At 47.6% G+C, this 22,750-nt stretch overlaps 8 protein-coding genes across 8 annotated transcripts; 3 read left to right on the forward strand and 5 right to left on the reverse strand.

Moving 5' to 3' along the window:
• Positions 1 to 695: 695 nt before the first annotated feature.
• Positions 696 to 4,910, reverse strand: pic1 (Inner centromere protein-related protein; the record flags this gene model as incomplete). The annotated part of the gene is made up of 5 exons (XM_031150418.1): positions 696 to 1,322; positions 1,371 to 1,964; positions 2,014 to 4,539; positions 4,591 to 4,681; positions 4,732 to 4,910. The coding sequence occupies 5 exons, from the start codon at positions 4,908 to 4,910 to the stop codon at positions 696 to 698; spliced, it is 4,017 nt and encodes a 1,338-aa protein (XP_031004826.1).
• A 501-nt stretch (positions 4,911 to 5,411) lies between these two features.
• Positions 5,412 to 6,882, forward strand: fadE12 (Acyl-CoA dehydrogenase; the record flags this gene model as incomplete). The annotated part of the gene is made up of 4 exons (XM_031150419.1): positions 5,412 to 5,609; positions 5,660 to 5,817; positions 5,867 to 5,907; positions 5,960 to 6,882. 4 exons carry the CDS (start codon positions 5,412 to 5,414, stop codon positions 6,880 to 6,882), a joined length of 1,320 nt encoding a protein of 439 aa, XP_031004824.1.
• Positions 6,883 to 7,013: 131 nt separating this feature from the next.
• IST1 (IST1-like protein) lies at positions 7,014 to 7,985 on the reverse strand (the record flags this gene model as incomplete). Its single annotated transcript, XM_031150420.1, has 2 exons — positions 7,014 to 7,895; positions 7,962 to 7,985. The coding sequence occupies 2 exons, from the start codon at positions 7,983 to 7,985 to the stop codon at positions 7,014 to 7,016; spliced, it is 906 nt and encodes a 301-aa protein (XP_031004819.1).
• A 387-nt stretch (positions 7,986 to 8,372) lies between these two features.
• YGL140C (uncharacterized protein) lies at positions 8,373 to 12,017 on the forward strand (the record flags this gene model as incomplete). The annotated part of the gene is made up of 1 exon (XM_031150421.1): positions 8,373 to 12,017. One exon carries the CDS (start codon positions 8,373 to 8,375, stop codon positions 12,015 to 12,017), a length of 3,645 nt encoding a protein of 1,214 aa, XP_031004822.1.
• Positions 12,018 to 13,201: 1,184 nt separating this feature from the next.
• LHYA1_G005477 (uncharacterized protein) lies at positions 13,202 to 14,038 on the forward strand (the record flags this gene model as incomplete). The annotated part of the gene is made up of 1 exon (XM_031150422.1): positions 13,202 to 14,038. One exon carries the CDS (start codon positions 13,202 to 13,204, stop codon positions 14,036 to 14,038), a length of 837 nt encoding a protein of 278 aa, XP_031004823.1.
• Positions 14,039 to 14,375: 337 nt separating this feature from the next.
• NMRAL1_0 (NmrA-like family domain-containing protein) lies at positions 14,376 to 15,305 on the reverse strand (the record flags this gene model as incomplete). The annotated part of the gene is made up of 1 exon (XM_031150423.1): positions 14,376 to 15,305. One exon carries the CDS (start codon positions 15,303 to 15,305, stop codon positions 14,376 to 14,378), a length of 930 nt encoding a protein of 309 aa, XP_031004820.1.
• A 2,711-nt stretch (positions 15,306 to 18,016) lies between these two features.
• On the reverse strand, positions 18,017 to 19,175 carry LHYA1_G005479 (uncharacterized protein; the record flags this gene model as incomplete). Its single annotated transcript, XM_031150424.1, has 2 exons — positions 18,017 to 18,753; positions 18,797 to 19,175. The coding sequence occupies 2 exons, from the start codon at positions 19,173 to 19,175 to the stop codon at positions 18,017 to 18,019; spliced, it is 1,116 nt and encodes a 371-aa protein (XP_031004821.1).
• An 884-nt stretch (positions 19,176 to 20,059) lies between these two features.
• rtn1 (Reticulon-like protein) lies at positions 20,060 to 21,389 on the reverse strand (the record flags this gene model as incomplete). The annotated part of the gene is made up of 4 exons (XM_031150425.1): positions 20,060 to 20,536; positions 20,585 to 21,048; positions 21,113 to 21,172; positions 21,293 to 21,389. 4 exons carry the CDS (start codon positions 21,387 to 21,389, stop codon positions 20,060 to 20,062), a joined length of 1,098 nt encoding a protein of 365 aa, XP_031004806.1.
• Between the last annotated feature and the right edge of the window lie 1,361 nt (positions 21,390 to 22,750).

Raw genomic sequence — 22,750 nt, forward strand, 5'->3', positions numbered from 1 at the left:
TATGTAATCTGCCGAGTAATTAAATCACAAAGGCTAAGTAAGGTAGGTATATAGGTACCTTCGCCACCGAATGTTGCATATAGCCCACATGGAATTGATCCCCCTTATAAAGAATAAATTAAAAAGTCTCGTGACAACATGTATTACCTTACCACGTGTTTTAGCGCAAGATTAAGCGAAGATAAAGGGGTCTCTCGCTCGCATCCATTTATTAGTACGGGATCCTCCCCCAGGACATTCAACGGTCAAGAACCACAAACACCTAAGCCAGGGGCAGGTGCAGGGCAAATCAGAGATATCTAGTAAGTCGATTCCTCAAGAGCACAAATCCTCAACTCAAGAGCGGGACCACTTCCCGGATTACCAGTCAGTCAGTTATACATACAGCTGGCACGAAAAAAAACAAGAGAACATTATGTCCATATTCTTTCATTACTCCTATTGACATGATACTTTCTTTCAGTGTCCATTGCTTGCTTCAGAAGTTCCACTTATCCCATAAACGCCATAAGCACCATACCATGAATAAACAATAAAAGTGCCCCAATCAATGAATCAAGCAGTCGTCAATCAACCCTCTCTCAACAATACCATCATCTCTATCCATACACCAACGTCCAAAACTTCCAAAAAAAAAGCACAAACTTAAGCATGGAGCTTTTATACTGCAGAATAAACTCAAACCCGTCGTAACCTCAGACCATAGAATCATAACTCCAGCCCCCCTGCCTACGCAACTTATCCCTAGCCTGTAAATCCTTCCGAATCTCATCCTCAGTCAACCGGTCAACACCACCCCAATTCGCACTACTCGTGCGATTTCGAAACTTCCCAAAGCGGTCTTTACTCTTGCTAAACACCTCTTCCATATTCAATGGACCAGGATTACCGAAAATCTTGGACGGATCCATAGGTTCTTGACGCGCGAGCTGTTCGCGCAGGACAGGCGAGTCAGCCCAGCTACTGACGGGGAACGAGGTGCCGCCTTCGTCATCACTGTCCTCAGAGTCGGTGTTGATTTCGGGGAGCTCGATATTCTCGCCATTTTGATATTTCGGTGAGGGCTTAGATGTCGATTTTGCAGCTGATTTGCCATTGGCCATCGAGATCCCGGGACGGGCAGGGGTTTTGTATGGTTGCGCATTGGCTTGAGAGCTTGATGCGAATGGGATGGGCCCTTTTGAGACTTGCGCCATGTCCATTGGGTGCGCAGGCTTCGACTGGTTCATGGTATGCTGGGAGATAAGTGTGTTGCGTTGAAGGTTGTTGGATGGTGGCACATTGGCATAGCCACTTGGGAATAATGATTTAGTTTGCACATCCTGGACAACGTTAGTACTGTAACTGTAGAGCTTTAAAGAATGTCTTACCTTTGGACGACTGCTGGATTGACGAATTGGAGGAGCAGTCATCTTGGGATGGTCTTCCATATCATCATCATCGTCGAATCTTTCGCTAGTCTTGCGACGTTTAGAGTGTGGTTCATTGGTATGATATGATGGCCCATTCCGTTGCATCGGAGGGCGTGTATGCTCATCATCCTGCTGGAGAGGTCGCTTTGGTGGAACCTTTGACGAATTCTGCATCCCCCCATTAACAGGCTTCCCGAGATCCTCCTGAGGTCGACCGGCTTTTGCTTGGCCCATTTCATTCCGTTGAATTGGAACAGGTGGCAATTCCTTATGCATCCCAGCTGTCTGTGGTCTGATTGCTGGGGGTGGGGCACCCATTTGCTTTGCCCGCTCCATTTCTTGTCGTCTTTTCTCAATGGCTTGTCTTGATGCAGCTTTCTTCGCATCTGCAGCGGCGTTGGCTCGTTCCCGTTCCCGTTGCAGCTCGCGTTGACGTTCCGCTTCTTGTCGGCGTTGCTGTTCCTCCTTTCGGCGCTCTTCCTCTTTGTTAGCAGCACGTTGTCTCTCGACTTCTTGCTTCGCCTCTCGTTTCCGTTGTGCAGCAAGTTCATCCTAGTTATATTAGCTGTCATGTTGTTTACATGGACTAGTAGTGTCATACCTGTTCTTTCTTCCTTGCTGCTGCCTCTAATGCCTTGTTTGCAGCTGACTTGAAGCTATTCGTAGATGCCTTGCTTTGTATAGAACTATTGCTAGCCTTCTTCTTCAACGTGTTATGAGATGGACCAGGGGCTGATAATGAATCTTGTAAAGTTGCTGAAAGTGTCGAGGTTGATGGGTGATATTGATGACCACGCTGGGAGCCAGTGTCGACACGAATAACTGTTGGTGGTTTAGCCTTGCTGAGCTGCTCTTTGGACGGCTTGAGAGGCCTCTTTGGCCCAGGCCGTCCAATCTGAGACTTGGGTCGAGGAACTGCAGCAGGGGGTGGCATGGCGGACGCATCATTCATCTCAACATCTCGGCCCGAGACATCTTCGGTGCTAGCAGCCGCAGCAGCAATACCCTCAGCTTCAAGTTGTGCCTTTGTCTTACGCGGGCTAGACCTAGTAGCTCTGGGTACGTCTACCTGGGCCTTCTTAGACTGCTGCTCCTTGTCCTTTCGAGCCTGGACCTCTTTTTGCATAGCCACAACTCGTTCTTGCTCGAGATGGTACACTCGCGCTTCTTCCTTGACCTTCATACGAGCCTGCTCCAGCTGATCCGCCATCTTCAGTGCTTCTTTGGCTTCTTTGGCCTCTCGAGCTTCTCGAGCCTGCTCCTCCTTTTTTCGCTCTTCTTTCTCGGTTGATGCACGAGTCTTTCGAGTACTGCTTTTAAAGAGGCTTTTAGGAGACCTTTGAGATTTCTGCTCGCTATTGGTTGAATTGCTTAGTGTTGGATACAATACTGCATTGCTGCTGGACTGTGACAAAACATCCTCAAAGGATGGTGTCGGATGAATGCCAGGGCGATTTGAAGGTCCTCCTGGGGAAAACGTAGATTTCGCTTCAGCGCTGACGGCCGCGCTACTAGCGAACAGTCCTCGTGAAGTCTTTAAAATAGATGAGAATTTGTCCTTGGCAGCTTTCAATGGGCTGCCGCGGTAACTTCTGGATGGTGATTTTGGAGGTGTCGTTGACTCGTTTTCGTTGATTGTATGAATAGAAGGTTCTGGATTCGACACTGAAATACCCTTGTTTCCGGGAGAATCACCTGCCTTCTTGGGTGATCGAAGAATCGAAGTCGACGCTGACTTGATATGACCCAAAGTGCTAGTAGTCCTCTCAGGAATTGCAGGTTCACGGAGAGGGGATCGTTGAGGCGCACGGTGAGGTGAAGCATCGCCTCGTTTTGGAATATTGAATTCTGAACCACCAATACTATCATTCCCGTGAATCCCTTCCATGACATCCGCTGAATGGCTTTTTGGTAGTTGAGGTCTTGGGCTGAAAATTGCTGGCTCGCGCGGCGCAACGGTTGGAGGACCAATCCAACTGTCTTCCTCATCTTCTGGAAATGCGCCAGGTGTTGGGCGCTCCTTGCGCAGAGGTGATTTTTGTCGCGTTTCTTGGGAAGTAGCGGGTTGTGGCACTTGATTAGCTTGGGATGCAACCATCCCATTGCCTGCAATCGATTTTGATGCTGGGCGGGCATGGCTTTGGGACTGACCAAGCTTGCTGATTTGGTCTTGAAGGCGTTGCGTCGATGTTTTGTTATGAAGTTGGGTCATTTTCGACTCCGTGTCGTCTCTGGGGATCTCGGTGTCATCCACGTCAACGTCCATTTCATCCTCATCTCTATCCAATTCCTCGTGTTTAGTATTTCCGAGACTTTTACCACCAGTGGCTCGGCCATAATAACTGTTTCTTGTATGATCCAATTGACTTGTTCGTGATACGCGGCTACCGATACTCTTCTTTGTAGTGATTGGCTCTCTCGCCGGCAATGAAGCAAAGTTCAGACTGCTCTTGCGAACAATGACAGGTCTGATAGGGCTAGAGCCATCAGACGTGGGCGATTGAACATCTTCCATGGGATCATCTTCAGCAACAGGTGTTGGTTCTTCGGCCTGTGGTGCAACCTTTGGTTGGGACTGCAAAACTGCTGCGGGTCGCTCTGGCGACCGTTGTGGTGATCGCTTTTGTGGTGAGGATGGTTGCTGGGTTCGGGTTTGGAGTGGCGATTCTAGCACTGGGCGCGTACTTTCCAATTCGCTGCTTGGTTGGGCAACTTCGGGGTCCACTTCCATCTCTTCTGACAGACTTCGGGCTTGCTGCTCTTTTGCCGACTCGAATGAATCGCCAGATTCGCGATTTAGTACAGCATCCTGCTCCAATAGTTCTACCCTAGCTACGCCTTCCCTTATAGGGGAATTTACCTGCGTAGCTTGGATTTCGGCTGCTTCATGTGGTTGAGTTGCAGCGATTGCCTGACTGCCAAAGTATCCAGAATCGAAATAATTCGTTGGGACTGGCTTTCGTTGTATTGGACTCACCGGACCCGCAGCCTCTGGTATTATGAATGATGTTTTCTGTGCTGGCTCGTCTTCGGCGACCCGAAATGTCGGTCTTGGGGATTGGTAATTTGTTTGTTTGAAAGGGCTAGGTGCTCCTCGCGGTGTGTTTGAGAAGACGTCGGACAATGGCTATAAGCTGTTAGAATGGATGGACCTCAAGATTCCAATGTTTCGACATACTAGACGCGACTCAAGAGGATTGATCTTTCGCGCAGTCCTCGGTGTCTTTCCTCTCAGTTTTCCAGGTGTTTTGAATATCTCTGCGACGTTTCTGTGACCATTTTGTTAGCAAAGCTATGGTGCTGAAGCTTGTTTACATACACGTTATTCTCACTAAATATCTCCGCCATATGCTCATTCAGCCATTCGACTTCATTTCGCGCCGAGAACGTAAACTCCTCGGCTTCAGCCTCTGCAATCTGTAGTGCAGAAGCCCGTTCCTCTTCTATCCATGGTGCTGATCCGACCTGCAGTCGCGGGTTTGCCCGCATCGTCGCCATGATTTATGGATCAAAACAATGCGCGTTGAGCAATGATGTCAGACAAAAAAGGGCAGAAAGAGTGGTATGCGCAATCATAAAAGCATTTCGTGCAAAGCTAAAGCTAGATGGGTATTCGCAAAGTCGTGAATTGGGCGTTGTCGTTGGTTGTCGAGGGTTGTCGAGGGCGTTTGGTGGTGGGCTTTGGTTCACCGCGTTGTTTTGGTCTCGGGCAGCTTCAACCCGCCGTGCCAAGCTCATAGTCACGTGGTCTGCGCTAAGATGTGGCCGTGCCGCGTTAGCGGGCGCGGGGCTGCTCGGGAACAATAATCACCCCTCGATTTCCTTCACAGCCGAACTTCACTAATAAAGCAAAGCAGTCATAAGAACATTACGGCTTCATGAATATTCATTCGTTTTCGTGTATTTCCTGATTCCCGTTTTCTTTTACTGTAGCTTCGTCTATGTATTGATATAAATCTATGCCGATTCCATCTCCTTTGGACGAAGTCATCCATCAAAATGATCAGAGCAAGATCCGCTTCAAAATGTCTAAAAGTCGGCGAACTTTACTGCTCAACTATACAAGCTGCTCAATGCCGGAGATTCTCAGCATCAATTCCACGACGAACAAATACATTAATGGAAACAAGTGGCTTCTCTGATACTCAGTTACAAGTGAGAGAAGCAATTGGCAAAATATGCTCAAACTTCCCGGATGTAAGTTGTGAGCGGTACATCAAATTCGCATTTCATTGATCGAGGTACAGGACTACTGGGCCCAGCATGATGAATCTGGAGAGTACCCCCATGAGTTACACACGGCTCTATCAAAAGATGGCTGGATTGGTATTGCTCTACCAGAGGAACTTGGCGGTGCCGGACTAGGGATTTCAGAGGCCACCATGATGTTGCATACAATCTCAGAGTTAGTAAGGCTGATTCAAGTTCTATATGATGAAATTGAGCAAAATTAGGTCTGGTGCTGGTATGGCAGGAGCTCAATCAATACATGCAAGTGGGTGACCACCTCTCGGGCCCTTACGTCCCACCTCTAATCCACTCTCAAGACGTCTACGCAACCCAGCCAGTAGCCAAATTCGCCACGCCCTCCCAGCGCCAACAAATGCTCCCAAACCTGATAAATGGCACCTACCGCACCTGTTTCGGAGTAACAGAACCCAACACCGGTCTCGAAACCCTGAAACTCAGAACTCAAGCCGTCCGCGACGGCGACCAATACAAGATTTCCGGTCAGAAGATTTGGATTTCTTCTGCTCAAGTTGCCACTAAGATGGTGCTCCTGGCGCGTACTACGCCTTTGGAAGAAATGAAAAAACCTTCTGAGGGGCTGTCGCTATTCTTTATTGACTTTGATAAGAGTAAGCCGGGTTTGGAGCTCAAGAAGATCAAGAAGATGGGTGGGAGGGCTGTGGATGCTAATGAAGTTTTCTTTGACAATTATGTTATACCTGCTGATACTCTGATCGGGAATGAGGGGCAGGGATTCAAGATCGTTCTGCACGGTATGAATGCCGAGAGATGTCTCCTCGCCGGAGAAGCACTAGGACTTGGCTTTGCTGCTCTATACCGAGCGTCCAAGTATGCGAAGGAGAGAATTGTGTTCGGACGACCTATTGGCATGAATCAAGGCATCCAACATCCGCTAGCTGAGGCTTATATGCATCTCGAGGCTGCAAAATTGGCTACGTATCATGCTGCGAGGTTGTACGACCAGTCGACGACAGACGAGAGTATCACGCAGACTGCTGTTGGGGTCGCTTGTAATAGTGCGAAGTATCTGGCTGCTGAGGCTGCTTTTACTGCTTGTGAGAGGAGTGTTCTGAGTTTAGGTGGGATGGGATACGCGCAGGAATATCATGTGGAAAGATATCTGAGGGAGTGCTTCGTGCCTCGTATTGCGCCGGTATCGAGGGAGATGATCATGAATTATGTCGCGGAGAAGGTGCTCGGCCTGCCTAGGAGCTACTAGGCTGGTATAATGGGCATGGGACACAAAGATCGTAGAGAAGAAGGATTGGGACGTGGGAACACTGCGTGATTCATTACAATGGATTTCTCAACCCTAACCTTCCCGCAACTCCCTGACTCCGAATATGTCTTTTACTTCTTCAAAGCGGCAAACCGCTTCGCCAACTCATCCACATCCGGTATTATCCCCCCAACTGGCCCCTTACTCTGTAACCCTGGATTCGCACCCGTTTCCTTCATCTTACTTGCCGGTTTCAAGTCCAATGTTCCCTTAACCCTAGGATGTAGGTTATCCGTACTCGGACTCGGCGGATTGACCCTCAACGGACTACTCGGGCCAAGGTTCCTCGGCGGCGTCGCTTTACTCAACGCCTCCCTTTCACTTGCCTCCCTTCCCCCTTTGCCAGCCGCGGCCATAATCGGTTCCTCCAACACCTTCTGCGCCTGTCCCCCACTCGGATTCTCATCATCCTCATCCACCTCATCATCCACAAATTCCGGCTCCGGCCTCTTCGGCCAATCCACCCCGTACGTCCGCGCAATCTCTTCTAGATACCCATTTACGAGCTCTGTTGAAGGGGGTGTGACTTCAAGTTTCTTTAATACCTTCGTACTAACCTTCTCATCACTATTCTCGATTGCCTGCAGCGCAAACTCCTTGCCATACTTATCACAAAGCAGCGCCCTCACCGACTGCAACTCCTTTACATCCGTCCTCGGCGCTGCATATATGAGACTCTGAACCGCCTCTTCTAATCCCGCATCGCACGTCGGCCCCTCCATAAGTCCTGTTCGCGCGAGCAAGAGTTCGCAGTATAATTCGAGGATTTCGTGGAGCTCAGTCGTTATATCGGACCGGATTATGTTCTCGACGCGGATTTTGGCAGATTCGATCTTTCCAGACTCGAGGAGACCGGCCATTGCGCGACGCTGTTGCTTGGATATTGCTTCATCCTTTTGTTGGACCATGCGCAGGCGCGCAATGGAGAGCTTAAGCTGCACTTTGAGCTTTGCCTGGAGGGAATGATGTTACTTTCTGATACCTTGGGAATTTGTATTGACTGCAAGTGGAGAGCTTACTATAATGGTTGAAGAGGGCGCCATCTTGTTAATCTGTAGACTTTCCCCAAGCACACAAGTGTTCAGTTGTACGAGGGTTACCTGCTGGAATGTGATGGCGGGGTGATACTGTACCCGATAGCTACGGCTGGTGACAGCGACCAACTGCGTAGTGAATATCAATCTTCTCTAAATTTCAATTACCCATATCAACTCTTATAAAAAAACCTTCATCATGGATCAATGGTCAAACACCCGGTGGCAGCTATTCAATTAACCCATCCTCTTTGCTGACTATAACCTCACGTCTATCCTCCATTTCGAAGTTATATACAGCTTCGATACAATGACGACGACGCGCCTATGCTTTTCACGTATTCGTAGGTTTAGGGATATAAACAGGATTACCGACATACATACATCGTATTCATAATGGAGAAAGTCAAGAAATGTATAAAGAAGGGGGAGGATTGGACCGAAAAGCGAGCAGAAGCAATATGGACGAACCTCCTCAACAACCATCTCTGGCAGCGCATGCTCAAGAATACTCTCGCAACCACAATTGCAGTAACATTAGCCCTGATTCCCGCCGTCGTTCGAGTCTATGGGAAAGCCGCATACCTGGCACCCATCACAACCGTGTTTGGCCACCCAGGAAGACGATTCGGTATGATGGCCGAAGCCCTCGTCCTGGCTCTCTCCGGCACACTTGTAGGAGTAGCCTGGTCGACCTTCGGGCTCTACCTCTCCTCCCTCATCTACTCCACCGACAAACCCGCCGCCTACACAATCCGCGGCGTCTTTCTCGTCTTTGCCATGATGTTCCACGGCTTCCTGCGCTCGCATACACCACGACTTTTCATCTTCGTTCTGCTACTAGTCATTGTGTCTGTTGTGAGTTTGACGAGTACGGCTACACATGTTACGACGATGGCGGTTACGCAGTTGCTATATCCGATTTTTACGGCTGCGGGCGTGTTGATTCTGGTAAATGTGCTGGTTTTCCCGGAGTTTTCGAGTGGATTTCTAGGGGCCACTACTATAGAGACTCTAGGGGAGACGGTGGAGGCTTTGCGGGATACGGGAAGGTACTTTATTAGTATCGTTGAAGAGGAAGGTGAGAAGAAAGATGTCGAATCGCCTACTGAAGAGGAGACGGCTCCTAAGAACGTTGACGAGGAGCCCAGAGCGGAAACCAATATTTCGTTCGCGGCCAAAATCAAAAATCTCTTCCAGAGGGACAAGACTGGGAAATCTGGATCCAAAGAAGAGCCGAAACCCGTCAAGCTTAAATCATTGACAGATTCAAAGGCAAAACTACGTGCTAAGCTGGCAAGCTGCAAAGCCGCGCAAACGGAATGCAATTTCGAGCTTACTTGGGCTGTCTTGCCACCTCGAGACTTGAAACCGATCAGTGACACTCACATGAAGAAGCTTGTTGCAAATACCATCGCTCTCATTGGTGCCTGCGAGAGTAAGTATGCTCTTATGGGTGATGACGATGACAAGAAAGAGATTGAAAATAAGGCTGAACACCAGCTTAACGGTGTCGCTGAAGAAGCGATTGTTGAAAGTGGGGATGAATCCTCACGACCCGTTTCCAGGGCAAACAGCTCGCATGATGACTCCACGGACGAGAAGACTGCCAAGAAGAAAGACAAGAAAAGGTCGAGGAAGAAACGGAAGAATAAGACTAAGCTGGAAGAAGATAAAGATAATCTAGAGCTCATCAAACCAAGGAAAGAGATTGAGTCTGGCGATATTGAGTTACTGAAATATCTGGTGGCCCAAATTGCGAAACCACTCGCCGATCTGCAAGAAAAAATCGATAGAAGTGTTGACGTTGTGACCTCATGTCTAGCCTACTGCTATGAGGTCTCCAAACTACCATCGGGTGCTCGCGCGCCAAAAGGCATCCAACTACAAGAGATTGACATCCGGATCGATATATTGATAACAGCATTGGCAGACTTCGACAAGAACTCTGCTAGTGCTCTCGAAGGCGCGGCAGCATTGCAGGGTCTAGATCATCCCCAGGTGGACATCATGCCGAGAATGGAGACATTCCTGATTTCGTCGTTCCTTCTAAATCTCCGACATGCTGCTTTTCAGATTCTTCAGATGTTACATCAATCCCGAGTCCTGGTTGAAAAACGACAGGCTCGACATGGTAGACGACGCATCTATCTTCCTCGAATTAACTGGCAAAAGTGGCTGGCCTCCGGAGGAGAAGAGGACATGTTTGCATTGCCTGAAAATGCTAAAAAAGGAGCGAGAACCGGCAAGACAAATAAGGCCTCAGAAGATGATGACGATGATTCTGCCACGAGCAATGAGTCTTTACTCACGAAAAAAGACATCGAGTCTGCTCCGACGAATGAGTCGCGGTCACAAACACCAAAAGCAGCGAAGAAGGCCACAAAGCCAGAGATCGTTAGCTCCAAGAAGCGTCCCTTGATCGATCGACTCCGGCATAACCTTGCGGATGGCATTGAATACTTAGCTGAGAGCGATGATTTCTTCTATGCCCTCAAACTCACGATTGCCGTCTTCCTCGTCACCTGGCCTGCCTTTGTATACAAATGGAATACTTGGTATTCTCTTAATCGCGGTCTTTGGGCAGCGTTGCAACTCGTCTTAATCACAGAAGTCGCTATTGGTACATCAGTAATGACTTTCATGTTGCGAGGAGTAGGGACTACAATAGGTTGTATATGGGGCTATGCCGCTTATCAGGCTGGAAATGGCAACCGCGTTGTTTGTGTGGTATTACTCGTTACTGGCATTATACCTTCGACGTACATCCAACTAGGAAGCAAGTATATCAAGGCCGGGATGGTGTCCATAATTTCAATGTGTATTGTAGCTTTAGCTACAGAAGACCACACTGTCCCCGGCTCGGCAACGGAAAACTTTTTGAAACGCTGGATTGCCTTTCTCATCGGCGGCGTAGTTGCTCTCATCATCGAATTGGTCCTCTTCCCAGTAAAAGCCCGAGACCGTCTAGTCGAATCCTTAGCATCATCCATCAGCCGTATCATCGAGATGGAGGCCTGCCTCGCCTACGGCATCGAAACCGCAGCCAACGTCGATGTCCACGCAGGAGGTGTCATGCAACGCTTCGAGCGCGCAAAAGGCAAAGCTGAAGGTGCTCTCACAGCAGCAGAAACTTTTCTCCCCTTCTGTGCCCACGAACCACGCCTCAAGGGCTCTTTCAAAGGCCTCGCCCTCGTCTACGCAGAGATTTTGTACGTGCTACATGCCATAGTGGACAGAATGGACAACATGCACCACCTACGCCACGAGTACGGTTCTGGGGTCTTGGAGGAGTTAAACGCACAAGTCTTCGCCTATCGCCGCAATGTCGCTAGTTCAATCACGCTAATACTCTTCGCTGTTCACGAAGCTCTGACTACCAAAATTCCACTCCCACAATTCCTACCTTCTGCTCGCCTAGCACATCTACGAATGGTGAACCGCGTCCGAGAAGTTGTCGTCGCGAATGATGCCCAAGATACACTGCGCTCGGAAATCGAAATGGCGATGATTAAACGCGTTGTCAGGCAAAAGTTTCAGAGCTGGAACGCTGCCAGCGCAGGGCAGATTGAGGTTATTGAATACCTAGAGGAGCTGGTTGATCTTACGAAGTTGCTGGTTGGGGCAAATGAGTTTAGAAGTGGGTTGTTGACGAGACCGACATATCGGGAGTATATTGAGAGGATTGAGAGAGGAAATGGGCTTGATAAGCTTGATAATACAGCCGACTCAACTTTTCTTCAACAAAATGATCAGGCGGACGAGGATGAAGAAAGAGATGTTATGCCTGAACCTGAAAACGAAAAGAAAGTCCCCTCCAAGAAGAGGAGAGGAACGTTATCGAAGCATACAGACAGTGAGATGAGTGAAGCTCAGCAGTTCGAGAAGCAAAAGCAAGCGAACGACGAAGAACTGCCTAGATCATTGCAGAGAGTCAGGAGTCGGAGACTCTCAGAGGCGAAGTTGCAGAAAACTAGAAGTCTTAATGAAGACGCAAAGGGGAAGCGTGTAGATAGAGGGGGCAACTCAACTGCGATATAACATGATACCCAATTCGAATGAAAAACTGTCAATCTATCCCCGTCCTACATTTGTGGATTTCAGCATGTATTAATCTGGCTGCTTCCAAGTGGCAGAGCAGCCAAGTTGGCTTTTTCATACATAAAAATCCCAATTGTTTCACTTGCCCTCTTCTAAATATCTTTGCGGTTTGGGAAGTAAATAGACCACCGTCCATGGTTTTGTTTTGTTTTATTTAAAGCAACAGGCACGCATCGCTTGTGCAAATCTCATGTCGACCCACTTGTAAATCCAAGCGCCAAGACCCTTTCCTCGTTTCGAAACGGCGACGTTGAAACGTCTTCGTGGGGCCAATTATAATCACTGACCCTGCGTCACTTCCTTCTTGCAGCAGATACATTGATTGTTCTTTCCACTTGTCATCCTTTGCGATTCCAATGGAAATAAAGTTAATATCTGTCTAACAAGGGGTCCCACGTGGCGGTTTCGAAGACTGCAAATTGCAATTCGCCTCGTGGTACTTCGTAGTATGGGCATCAAGTTAGTCTTTGGTTGGCCAGCGTCGCCGCGTCGGGACTCGGGATATGAAGCTTTGATGTTATTTCTATTTTGAGTAAGAGCATTTCTCAAGGAATGGTGCTCGCTTTTTTGAAAGTCTGACTTGCCCACTGTTTTCAATAAATGTATATCCCGCACCACTCGAAGAGCTTGGATTTGACTATTGCAGGGCTCCAATTGAGAAATCTCAAGCTAGGAGTGGTTTAGTCCCATTATTTTAAGACTTATACTATGGTTCCTTCGTATAGGCCAGTTATATATGTAGGATTCTAGCGGTCCGCGCTAAGCAGTGGGGGGTGTCAGACTTAAAAGAAAGGCGAGTAAACTGCTATCCACGCGCAATACTTTCAAACGGAATATGATTTCTCCGCCAAACAGTTCATCTTATGGATGGGACTCGTGGGTCATAGTGGAGCTGAAATTTGTGGCTCCATTTACTTTCGTTCAATATAATAGAAATGCTTTCGAACAATTTTCTTTTCTTTCAATTGCATCTTCATCTTCACTTTCTTTCACAGTCGTTGTCTATTGCTGAGCAATACGTTCTCTTCGGTCAAGCACCATCACATTCTTTTCTTCCCTTACATTCATTCACTCTACTCTGCTGGTCATTGCTTCTTCAACAAGTCCAATATACCCATCTCAAAATGCAATACTCATCATCCAACCTCGCCGCCTTGGCTAGCCTCATAACCACCATCTCCGCCCACGGCTTCATCACCTCCCCACAAGCCCGTCTCGCCGGTACCGCCATGAAAGCAGCATGCGGCGAACAAGTCTACAACAACCAAGCATCCGACAACTACGGCAATATCCAAGGCGAACTCCAGGTCGCCAGCTCCCAGACCGACTACAACGCAGCCGAATGCAATATCTGGCAGTGCAAGGGCTACAAATTCGCCGACAACACTGCTAATGTGCAGTCCTGGACCGCGGGCCAGACTGTTGCTTTCACGTTCGATGTTCGCGCTCCTCATACGGGAACAGCAAATGTGTCGATTGTGAACACGGCTACCAATGCCATTATTGGGGAGCCGCTCCTCACATACGCTGATTTCGGGGATAACTCGAAGACGATTCCGGCAAACGAAACGTCGTTTTCTATTACCATTCCTTCTGATCTTGGGGACACGTGTGCTACGGCTGGTGCGTGCGTGGTGCAGCATTGGTGGAATGCTGCCAGCATTGATCAGACGTATGAGTCTTGTGTTGATTTCACAGTTGGGGGATCGGGAGCTGTGGCTTCAGGATCTGCTTCTGCATCTATCTCTACAATTTCTACCCAGGCAGCTGTTGTCTCGAGCTCTAGCGTGGTACCAACGACTCTTCAGACTGTTGTGTCCACGTCTGTTTCCATCACCTCCAGCGCAGTTCCAACAACTCTCCAGACTGTTCAGTCCATTTCTGTTTCGAGCACTGCCGTAGCTACTCCATCGGCTACTAGCACTCCTGATGATGAGGATGAGGATGACGATGATTGTTAATGATGGAACATTCTAGGTGGATGTTGTGAAATGACCTACCTTTCTAGGCCTATGAGATCGAGTCATGTTCTTGTGTATATACCTTTTATTGTGTTGATTAGAAATGGAGTTGTTTGATCTCTGAATAGAACTGCTCAGGTCGGCATGTGCTGCTCTTGTTCGTGACTGAAGAAGTGACTTGACCAACTTCTCAGTGGAATTATATACTTTAGGGTATTTCGGCCACGAAATTGAGAATTTCCAGTCATTGTATTAGGAGACCATTTTGTGCAGCAAATTATCCATGAACTAGTCAGAACTTCTTTGATCAGACATTGATACTTAATATTGATTGCATCTAATCTTGAACAGCTGCAAGTAACTGCTCTTTATTGTTCTCCAAGAACTGCTTGAACGAAGTTAATGGAATCCCATAACTCTTCACTTGCTCAATATCAACCCTAGTGCCATCATACCTCTGCCAAAGCTGCGTCGCAACCTTCGGATTGACGTTCTTCTCCTTCTCAATATCCTCCTCGCTCTTAAGCTTCCACCCAATCTTAACCCCAGAAACCTCACTCATAACATCAGCACTCTCTCCAATCGTCAACCCCTCACTTGCAATCGGCACAATCTTCCCTTCCAGCCCACTGTCCTTCTCCGTAAGCGCCTTGACCGCAAAGCTCCCCACATCCTCCGCAGCCGTGAAATCGATCTTCGTATCCTGCGCAAAAGCAGTAACAAGCACCTTCTCCCCCTTCAACTCGGCGAAATAGAAGTGCGACACAGGCGCAATCCAATTCTTCATAATCCAAGCAGGCTGCAGTATCGTCCAAGTCTCAAACCCAGCATTCTGAACCGCAGCCTGGAGACCCCTTTTCGACTCCCAATACTTGGTCACGGGGACATTTTCTGGAACGGTGAACGAGAACCGGTCACTCTCTTCTGCGCGCGTGACGGTGGAGCACACAGCGTGCTTGATACCCGCCGCTTTCGCCGCCGCGATGATGTTCTGCGTGTGCTCTAACTCTTGGCCTGGCGTTTGCGTGGGCACGGGAAGGATAAAGACACCGGTGCATCCGGTTGCTGCTTTTTGTAGTGCGGGGATGTCATCGTAATCGCCGTGGATGAGTGTTGCGCCTAGCTTCTGGAGAGCGAGGGAGCTGGGTTTGGAAGGGTCTCGGACTAGAGCCTGGAATTTGTGGCCTGATGCTAGGAGTTTGCGTGCTACAGCACCGCCTTGGGAGCCGGAAGCTCCTGTGATGAAGAATGTTTGTGGTGAGGACATGATAGCTGGCGTTGCTTGGGGTATGCTTTGGTGGTGGTGGTGGGGATGATTCACGTTTAGTATCGATAGGAACGTGGCGTGGGTTTTATTTGTGCTTTGAATATCCGAGCTGCTTACCAGAGTGGGGAATTGTCATTTATACTGAAAGGTACGTTACGTATATAATTCGTACGAAGTGTTGCATCGAAAGTTCGTAACCAAGGATTATGATAAAGGAGACTGGTTTTAATTGGCCGCTTGATGATGACCTTCCAAATCAGAGCCATGCTTAAATCACCTCTTAACTAGGGACAAACTTGCAAGGAAGCAGATCGTGACAAATACAACATTGACGTTATAGTAGGACCTAAAAATGGGCTACAAAAAACATGGAGCTTGCGGGGAAGTTCACGACAGGCACGCCTCACGTCAATGAAATATGACACATGATATATATTCCAGTATAATCTCACTTCATTCCAAAAGAGATCTAGAGAAGAGTATTATAGGAAACAACTTTACTAAATAAATTCGCTCTGACATTTATCTATTTAATTCTATAGTATGGTACTTCATAATAGATACTATATCTAAGAGCGGCAAGCGCTGACGATACTACGCATATGCATGTATCACATCACTAAGCCGACGATCACCTCCCCCGAAGCGGCGGAAAAGCAATCTAGCAGAACATGAAGGTATTCGGATTTAAATAAGCTAATCTAAAGGAATATATAATACAGACAACTCACTCATAAACCCATAATTATCGGAAGTGTCCATGTGCATAAGTAAGAGCTGAAATCTATCTATTACTTGTGGTCCCTGGCAAACAAAAAACCCCCATTCCTAACTTCTAGTATAAACTATTTCCAAAGCAGAACCCCGTCTGGAATCAGTATACACTTCCTAGAAGCATCAGGGAAAGAAGTCATAAGCCCACAAGTAATAATGTCACCCTATCAAAAACACAGCCAAAATCCCATTTCAAATCCAGAACCAGCGCTATACATCAACCTTCTAAAACACAATACAAGCAAACCCAACTCACCCCTACCAACGAACCAAATACCCACCTTACCTATACAACAACCTCACCCGATCCATCCATCCATCTTTTCTCCTCTCCGCCATATACCCTACGCCTCAGTTTAACCATCTCCGCCAAGGCAAGCGCGCTACGGTGCAGTGCAGTGTCAAGTAGAGCGGAACCTGATGATGTTAGACTAGAAGCTCCGTATCTTTAGACCAATAGATTGATAAGTAAATAAACAAAAGTTTAGGGGTATATACCCCGTAATAGATACATTCCAGATGTTTAAGTTTAATCACGTTATCTCTACACAAACTTCCTTTGAGGAATATAGATGGGGAAGGAAGGAAGGAAGGAAAGGAGAAGGACTTGATTGAAGATGTGAAAAGGGTGGTGTGTTTTTGTAAGGACGGTTGAGATATATATTTTTATTTGGTGCGTGAAAAGGGCTTGAATGGTAGTTGCTGGCAGGGTGATAAATAAGACTATGATCACAAAGCTCGGATACGAAGTGTGAAGACGCTTGAGAGTAAAGGAGCGCGCGGGTTTCTGTTTCTAGGCCGTATATTCATGAATTAAGATACTAGAAATGAGAATATAATGGAGGTGGCCAAGGTTCATCGTCGCTAGGTTTCCACCTATCGCAGTCTTCAATGGTTGGTGGAGAGTCGTACTCCAGATCATAGGGAAAGTAATCGTTGCCGCCCTCATCCCCCTCAATCCACGCCCCAGGCATTGCACGCTCCGGGTGGTCAACCATGTCCCAAAAATGTATAAAAAAATTTGGCATCACTTCCGTAAACCAGAAGTGCCAGTCGTCCGGTTCTGGTCCATAGGTGAAGCTGATTAGGCGTATTTTTAAGACGAATCCCCCGCACGGCAAATAATTATAAAAACACTCTTTGTCCATCTTCTCCTGAATATGCAATTCTTTTTCCTTCCGTCCGTACTCGAGTAGGTCGATGCCCATAGTCTGGAGCTGTTCTAGCCAGGCTATCATGGTTAATCTTGCAACTTTTATCAACCCACATTCCCTCGCGAGCCCGGACCCATTCCAAAATACCCCAGAAAACGCCATCAATAGCGGTGTCTGTAAATAAGCGCTGAGAACGCCTTGGTATATCCGAAATTTTGGTAAGGCTAGACCATGGATATTAGAATTAGAGCGTATAATATCCTGTAGCAATGAGAGCAGCTCTGAAGAGCAGTGTGGAAGATCGCACGCGACGCTAAAGTCGTTGCAATGCAGGTTGCTGACGAGCTGTGCTTCTGTAATTTCCAAAAAATTCCAGGCGATCGCGTGAATAAGAGACCGCCCTTTGTAGTCAGTTGTCTTGCATACAGTAGCATCAAGCTTCATGTTCTCGAAGACAAGCCTCACTAAGCGAGCAGCATCCGGCTGCTTTACTCTGACCGTAAAGTGCGTCCGGTAACCAGGAAGTAGCAGATTTGTACTGTAATTAACTCTTTCTGGGATGCTCAGATTTCGGAAGGAGCAGCCTGACTCGCGAAGAATCCACGCAAGTAAGTACGCTTCCCCCCAAAAGTTAACAGTTAAGCACCGAAGCCTAATGCGATGATCCAAATAGTCAAAATCTGTTAAAGGAGCGATCAATCGCAAGAGCTCCATAATATCCTCATTGGGGATCATGCTCCCAAAGCTGGGAAGTCCCACGAAAAATAGATCGCTTCATTTTAATTAGTTGCAATTTTTCAGTGTCCAGGAAGAAAACCACCGGTGGTTAGTATCGTCGAAACTTTGGCAAAGTATAAATTTGACAACCTCGAGTCTCTGGTTCGCAACTGCAGCCTGGGAAGTATTAGGCTTGCTCGTCTCGAACATACGATCGTTATAAGACGACAAAACAAACAAAAAGGTCCTTACGTTCAACAAAGTCTCACCATACTCACTACGGTCTAATAGGGAGGCCTTTCCCTCTGTAATAAGACCCTGGAGCTTGGAGAGCTCGCCTCTCCTTGCAAATTGCATCACTGGCGAGTCTAGAGGCACAACATTGTAAGTACGTATCGAAAAGTCCCACCCAGAAGGTGCTTTACTGCCAGAGATTTCAAGAACGCGACTCATCAAGGGAATCCATCTAGGACCACGAAGTCTAGCCAAGATAGTTTGCTGTCGCTTTTGCGCTTTCTGAACTCCCGTAGCCGTGCGCTCCAACGAATCGGAGGTCGTTGCTGCGTGGGAAGGTCTAGAGTTGCATAGTGATGGCGATGCAAGCTTTTCCTGTTGGCCAACCGTCGTGTGTAAAGATAAGACCGCGTCCGTCGACTGAGTCACACTTGTCCTGAGCTCATCAAGCTGTCGTTGTTGAAGCTCTGCCCATTCTCGGTGTAATTCGTGCCGTTGTTTGTGGAGTGCTCTGTATCCCCCAAAGTTGTCAGCGATCGATACAAGTGTAGTAGAAATAGGGATACGCACTCAGAGTAGGCTTGATTCGAGAGCATCAACATAACTGCGCACTCCTCAAGCGTTCCTTGAGTCTTTCAATTGTCCCTTTCTTCAGGACAGCCTTCACGCCGCCTACCTTCCTCCGTTTGCGAATCTCCTCATCCGCTTCCTTGACCACAGCTTCGAGGATACTCGCTCCTTTGCGACATGACTCGAGGCACCTGTTTGCGAACGCTGGTTCAAGATGCGGCGGATCGCTATGAGTCTTGCTTGATTCGACCCCCGAGAGAACAAAGCCGAGGGTTTCGATCTCTTCAATCAGCCATTTGATCTCTTCTGGAGCCTCTTTGACATGATTCCAGAAGTCTTTGAGCTTGATAATGCTGTCTCCAACTTGGATCGCAATTGAGGCTATAGAAATGGCGCTGGCAGCGACACCGAGCTCTGCCATCGTAGATAGGCACTGTATTTGTACTGTATGGCTGGGACAAGACTGTGCTCTTCTGTTGCATTCAAGATTGAAAAGGAGAAGAAACTTCAAGTTGATGTTGTAGGGGCGAGCCTTCCCAAGGTTCACAAAGCACTGCCTTCATGGTGTGTGGTGTGGTGGTTGCACCGGTGGCTATGTGACAGCCTCGTCTACTTTGCAGATACGCTTGCCAATTGCAGGTTGAGGATTGATTTGTGTTGCAGGAAGATGGAAATGCATGCAGCACACCTCGTTTCTCGGTCTAACGGATATATAGCACGTTCGTAGGGCTTTCAGGCAGGCACGATGCTGTAGCTCCAATAACTGCAAGGTGCGAGATGAACACTGCTCACCTCCACCTAGATAGTGTCAAAGTCTTGCTCTTCCGAGTCAGAAATCACGAGTCAAGGGGTCCGAGTCAAGGGGTCCGCAGGCTATAAATAAAGACGCCATTTAATTCACCTCTATTTCCATACTACTTCCATACTACCAACCACCCCACAATTTCGATAACTCAAAAGACAACGCAAGCGATGCAGTAGATAGTCGACCTAAGAATTCCGCAAGACCAAAAAGCTCTGACGGTGTCTAGCCAGATAGTGAAGGAAAAACGCAATAGGAAAAACTCTTGTAATCGCCACAAATCATAATACAATAGTGTTTCATGAGGTCATGCTAAGCCCAAACCCTTGCTCCGGCATCGAATCATTCCTCGTACCGTAGTCGTCGATCGTTTCAATAGCCCCTGTATTCAACTCCTCCCGGCACTGATAGCATCATAAAGAAGTATGCACTGCCTTGTCGTAATTATGTTCCTGCACTGTAGGTGCAGAGAACTCCATGACTGAAGAGCATCATGTAGACAATTAAATAGCAAGCAATGGCTCATTCTCGCTCCTCAACGCATTGGCAACCTCTCCAACTGGTGGAGCGGATACGAACTCCTCCTTCGGTGCGGCTGGGAAATCCTCGCTTTTAACTATTGGAGTGTTCTCATTCTTAGCTACAAAAGGTTCGGTTTTGACTGGTTTGGTAGATAGAACAGGGGAGGTAGATCTTCCACGAGCGTTGCCAATCATTTCTTGTGCCTTGTGGGAATAGTCGCCGACATATTGCTTGGTAGTCTCGGTTGCGCGGGCTGCATGGTGGCTGGCGATTTGTCGGACTTGTTCGGTTTGCTGGTTGGCAATATCCGCAGCTTGGTGGAGGTATTGGTCGATGACCTCCTTGTTCGTCTTGTAGATAAGAGGTGCGAGGAACAGAACGGAGGTAGAGATGAGAGAGAGACCCCAGAATGGGACAAACTTGATCAAAAAGTAAGAGATGAAGGCACCGAGGAAGGCCTATGAAGGGTAAGCAGAGTATACAGATAAAGGAGTTGGATAGCGTACGGCTCCAGATGCAAAGACATTCTCGGCAAAGACAATACGCTGAGACTCAATGACGAAGAAGTTGATGAGCTCGTGGAAATCACCGATGAGAGAGTTGAGAGTCGACTTTGACACTGTGTAGTACTTTCTGGGGCGGAGTTGAGAAGTGAAGCCGTGGGAAAACAGGGCTTTTCCGGCTATTTCAGCCAGAACAGTAACACCCAGAGTCATCCATGTAACCTTGAAAGCATATCGGAGAATATCAAGGTATCGGGCTGCGAAGATAAACAGGACGACAGAGGCATAGGCAATGCCTGAAGCACGGGGATTCTCCCATGAGAGCAGACTTGAGAAAAAGGAATGGTAGTGTGTGAGTTGCTGACCAGTAGCCGCAGGTGTTGTCGGGGTTGTACGGGCAGCAGCAAGGTTGGAGAATTCGGCTTGGGTCTTTGCGTGCTGGTCCTTGACGTTGTCTGCCACGGGTCCTGCGGGAATATTGTCAGTGTTTGTCTCAATCTCGGTTTCCGATGATAAGGTTGGATAACTCACCGTTGGTAACACTTTGGGTCAAAGGATGGTTAGCAACTGCGTTGGCAGCAGCAGAGGCGTCTAGAAGAGCTTGTTAGTTGTGCGGAAAGGGGGAGCGTTGAAGCTGGGTATCTGCTGTTTCAAGAGCTCTGTTAGCCATGCAATGTCCAGGCACGAGTGACAAGTCTCTACATACCTTACTGTTGACGACGGAGTTCTTTGCGTTCTCCAGAGAAGAACCATTGGTGTTGCTCTCGATGGAGGGCACCACCGTATCGTTGTGGGTGGAATCAGACATGACGGAATTCGGAAGCTTGTTGTGATGTTGGTGGAAAGGGGTTCAGCAGATGTTGATGCTGGGTGTTTTAGGTGTGGTCAAGAAGAAGCTCTATGGATGTTCAAAACAGCAGCAGGATGAGATTGTAAAGCTGTGTGAACAGATGAGGGTTTGTGTTGGCTGTCTTGTGCGGTGAGGTATGATGGTGCGTTGACGATGATTTGCTTTCGGTTCTGGGATCCTCTGTCTGGAGCTGTGCCATGGCATTTATTGGGGGAAGGTCCCGTATGCAGTTTAGCGGCCCCGGAAAAAACAGAGTCGCGCGACACTCTTTCCTGCTTTTGCTGTGGCTTGTGGCTTGTGGCTCGACTTATAATGACATGTGTGGCACAGACTGGTCCAACCATGGAAAATCTTGGAAATATGAAGCAGGACTACATTACATCGACTTCTATTACGCGTACCTATCCTATATAGCACCATATACCCTTTTAATGGTATCATGCCATCTTACCAGTGAAAGACACCCTTGCATCCTCTTATTCTTTCTCTCCTTCTCTCCTTCTCTCCTTCCCTACTTTTCCCCTTCCCCTTTTCCCGTTTGTTTACTTCATTTTGAGAAATCTTCATGTGATCCTGTCATAAGGCAGACAAAGAAGGTATCTTGAGAGCTGCATATGCTGACGAGGCATCACGACCACGACCATCGTTGAGTCACAGTCAAACAGCCATTTCCTTTGGGAACAGTGTTCTTTAGTAATTCCATAAGAACTAAAAGAGAAGACAGGGGAAGTCACGTGGACATGAAGCAGTAAGAGCCAAACTCTCTACCCGGAACTCATAGTCCCGGAAACTCTACTTGTTCTCTGTATAAGAGACTACACTACACGAAGCCAGGGAATACAGTACAAGTCCATCAAAACTACAGACGAGGGACGTATATACGAGTTGCAGGTTGAGAGGGAGGCGATTTGGGAGTTGATATGACATAGCATGAATTAGCTTTGGAATAGTTTATAGGTATATATACACCCTGAAACTTTCAACTAAATAATGCCAACGCTCTTATAATTTCAAAACTCAGTCCATACATACATATATCCTTGCTTTAATATCACACTTTTCACACCACCCCTTCAAACTCATCATCATTCTTCACTTCCTCATTTCCAAGACCAGAACATACATTTATCTCCATGTTTAGGAATCCTCCAAGAAATATCATATCACAATTCGCAACATCCCCCTTTTCTATATTAAACAATCAAGCAGTCGAGCCCTAAACCCTACAACATCCCCGAGATCAACCTACTATTATACATACTATAGTAAAATCTACCTACAGCGAGGTTTGAGTCAAAACCCACTTTTGTTTCAAACTC

This window comes from Lachnellula hyalina (genome assembly GCF_007821495.1).
Source record: "Lachnellula hyalina strain CBS 185.66 chromosome Unknown contig00079, whole genome shotgun sequence".
Lineage (NCBI taxonomy): Eukaryota > Fungi > Ascomycota > Leotiomycetes > Helotiales > Lachnaceae > Lachnellula > Lachnellula hyalina.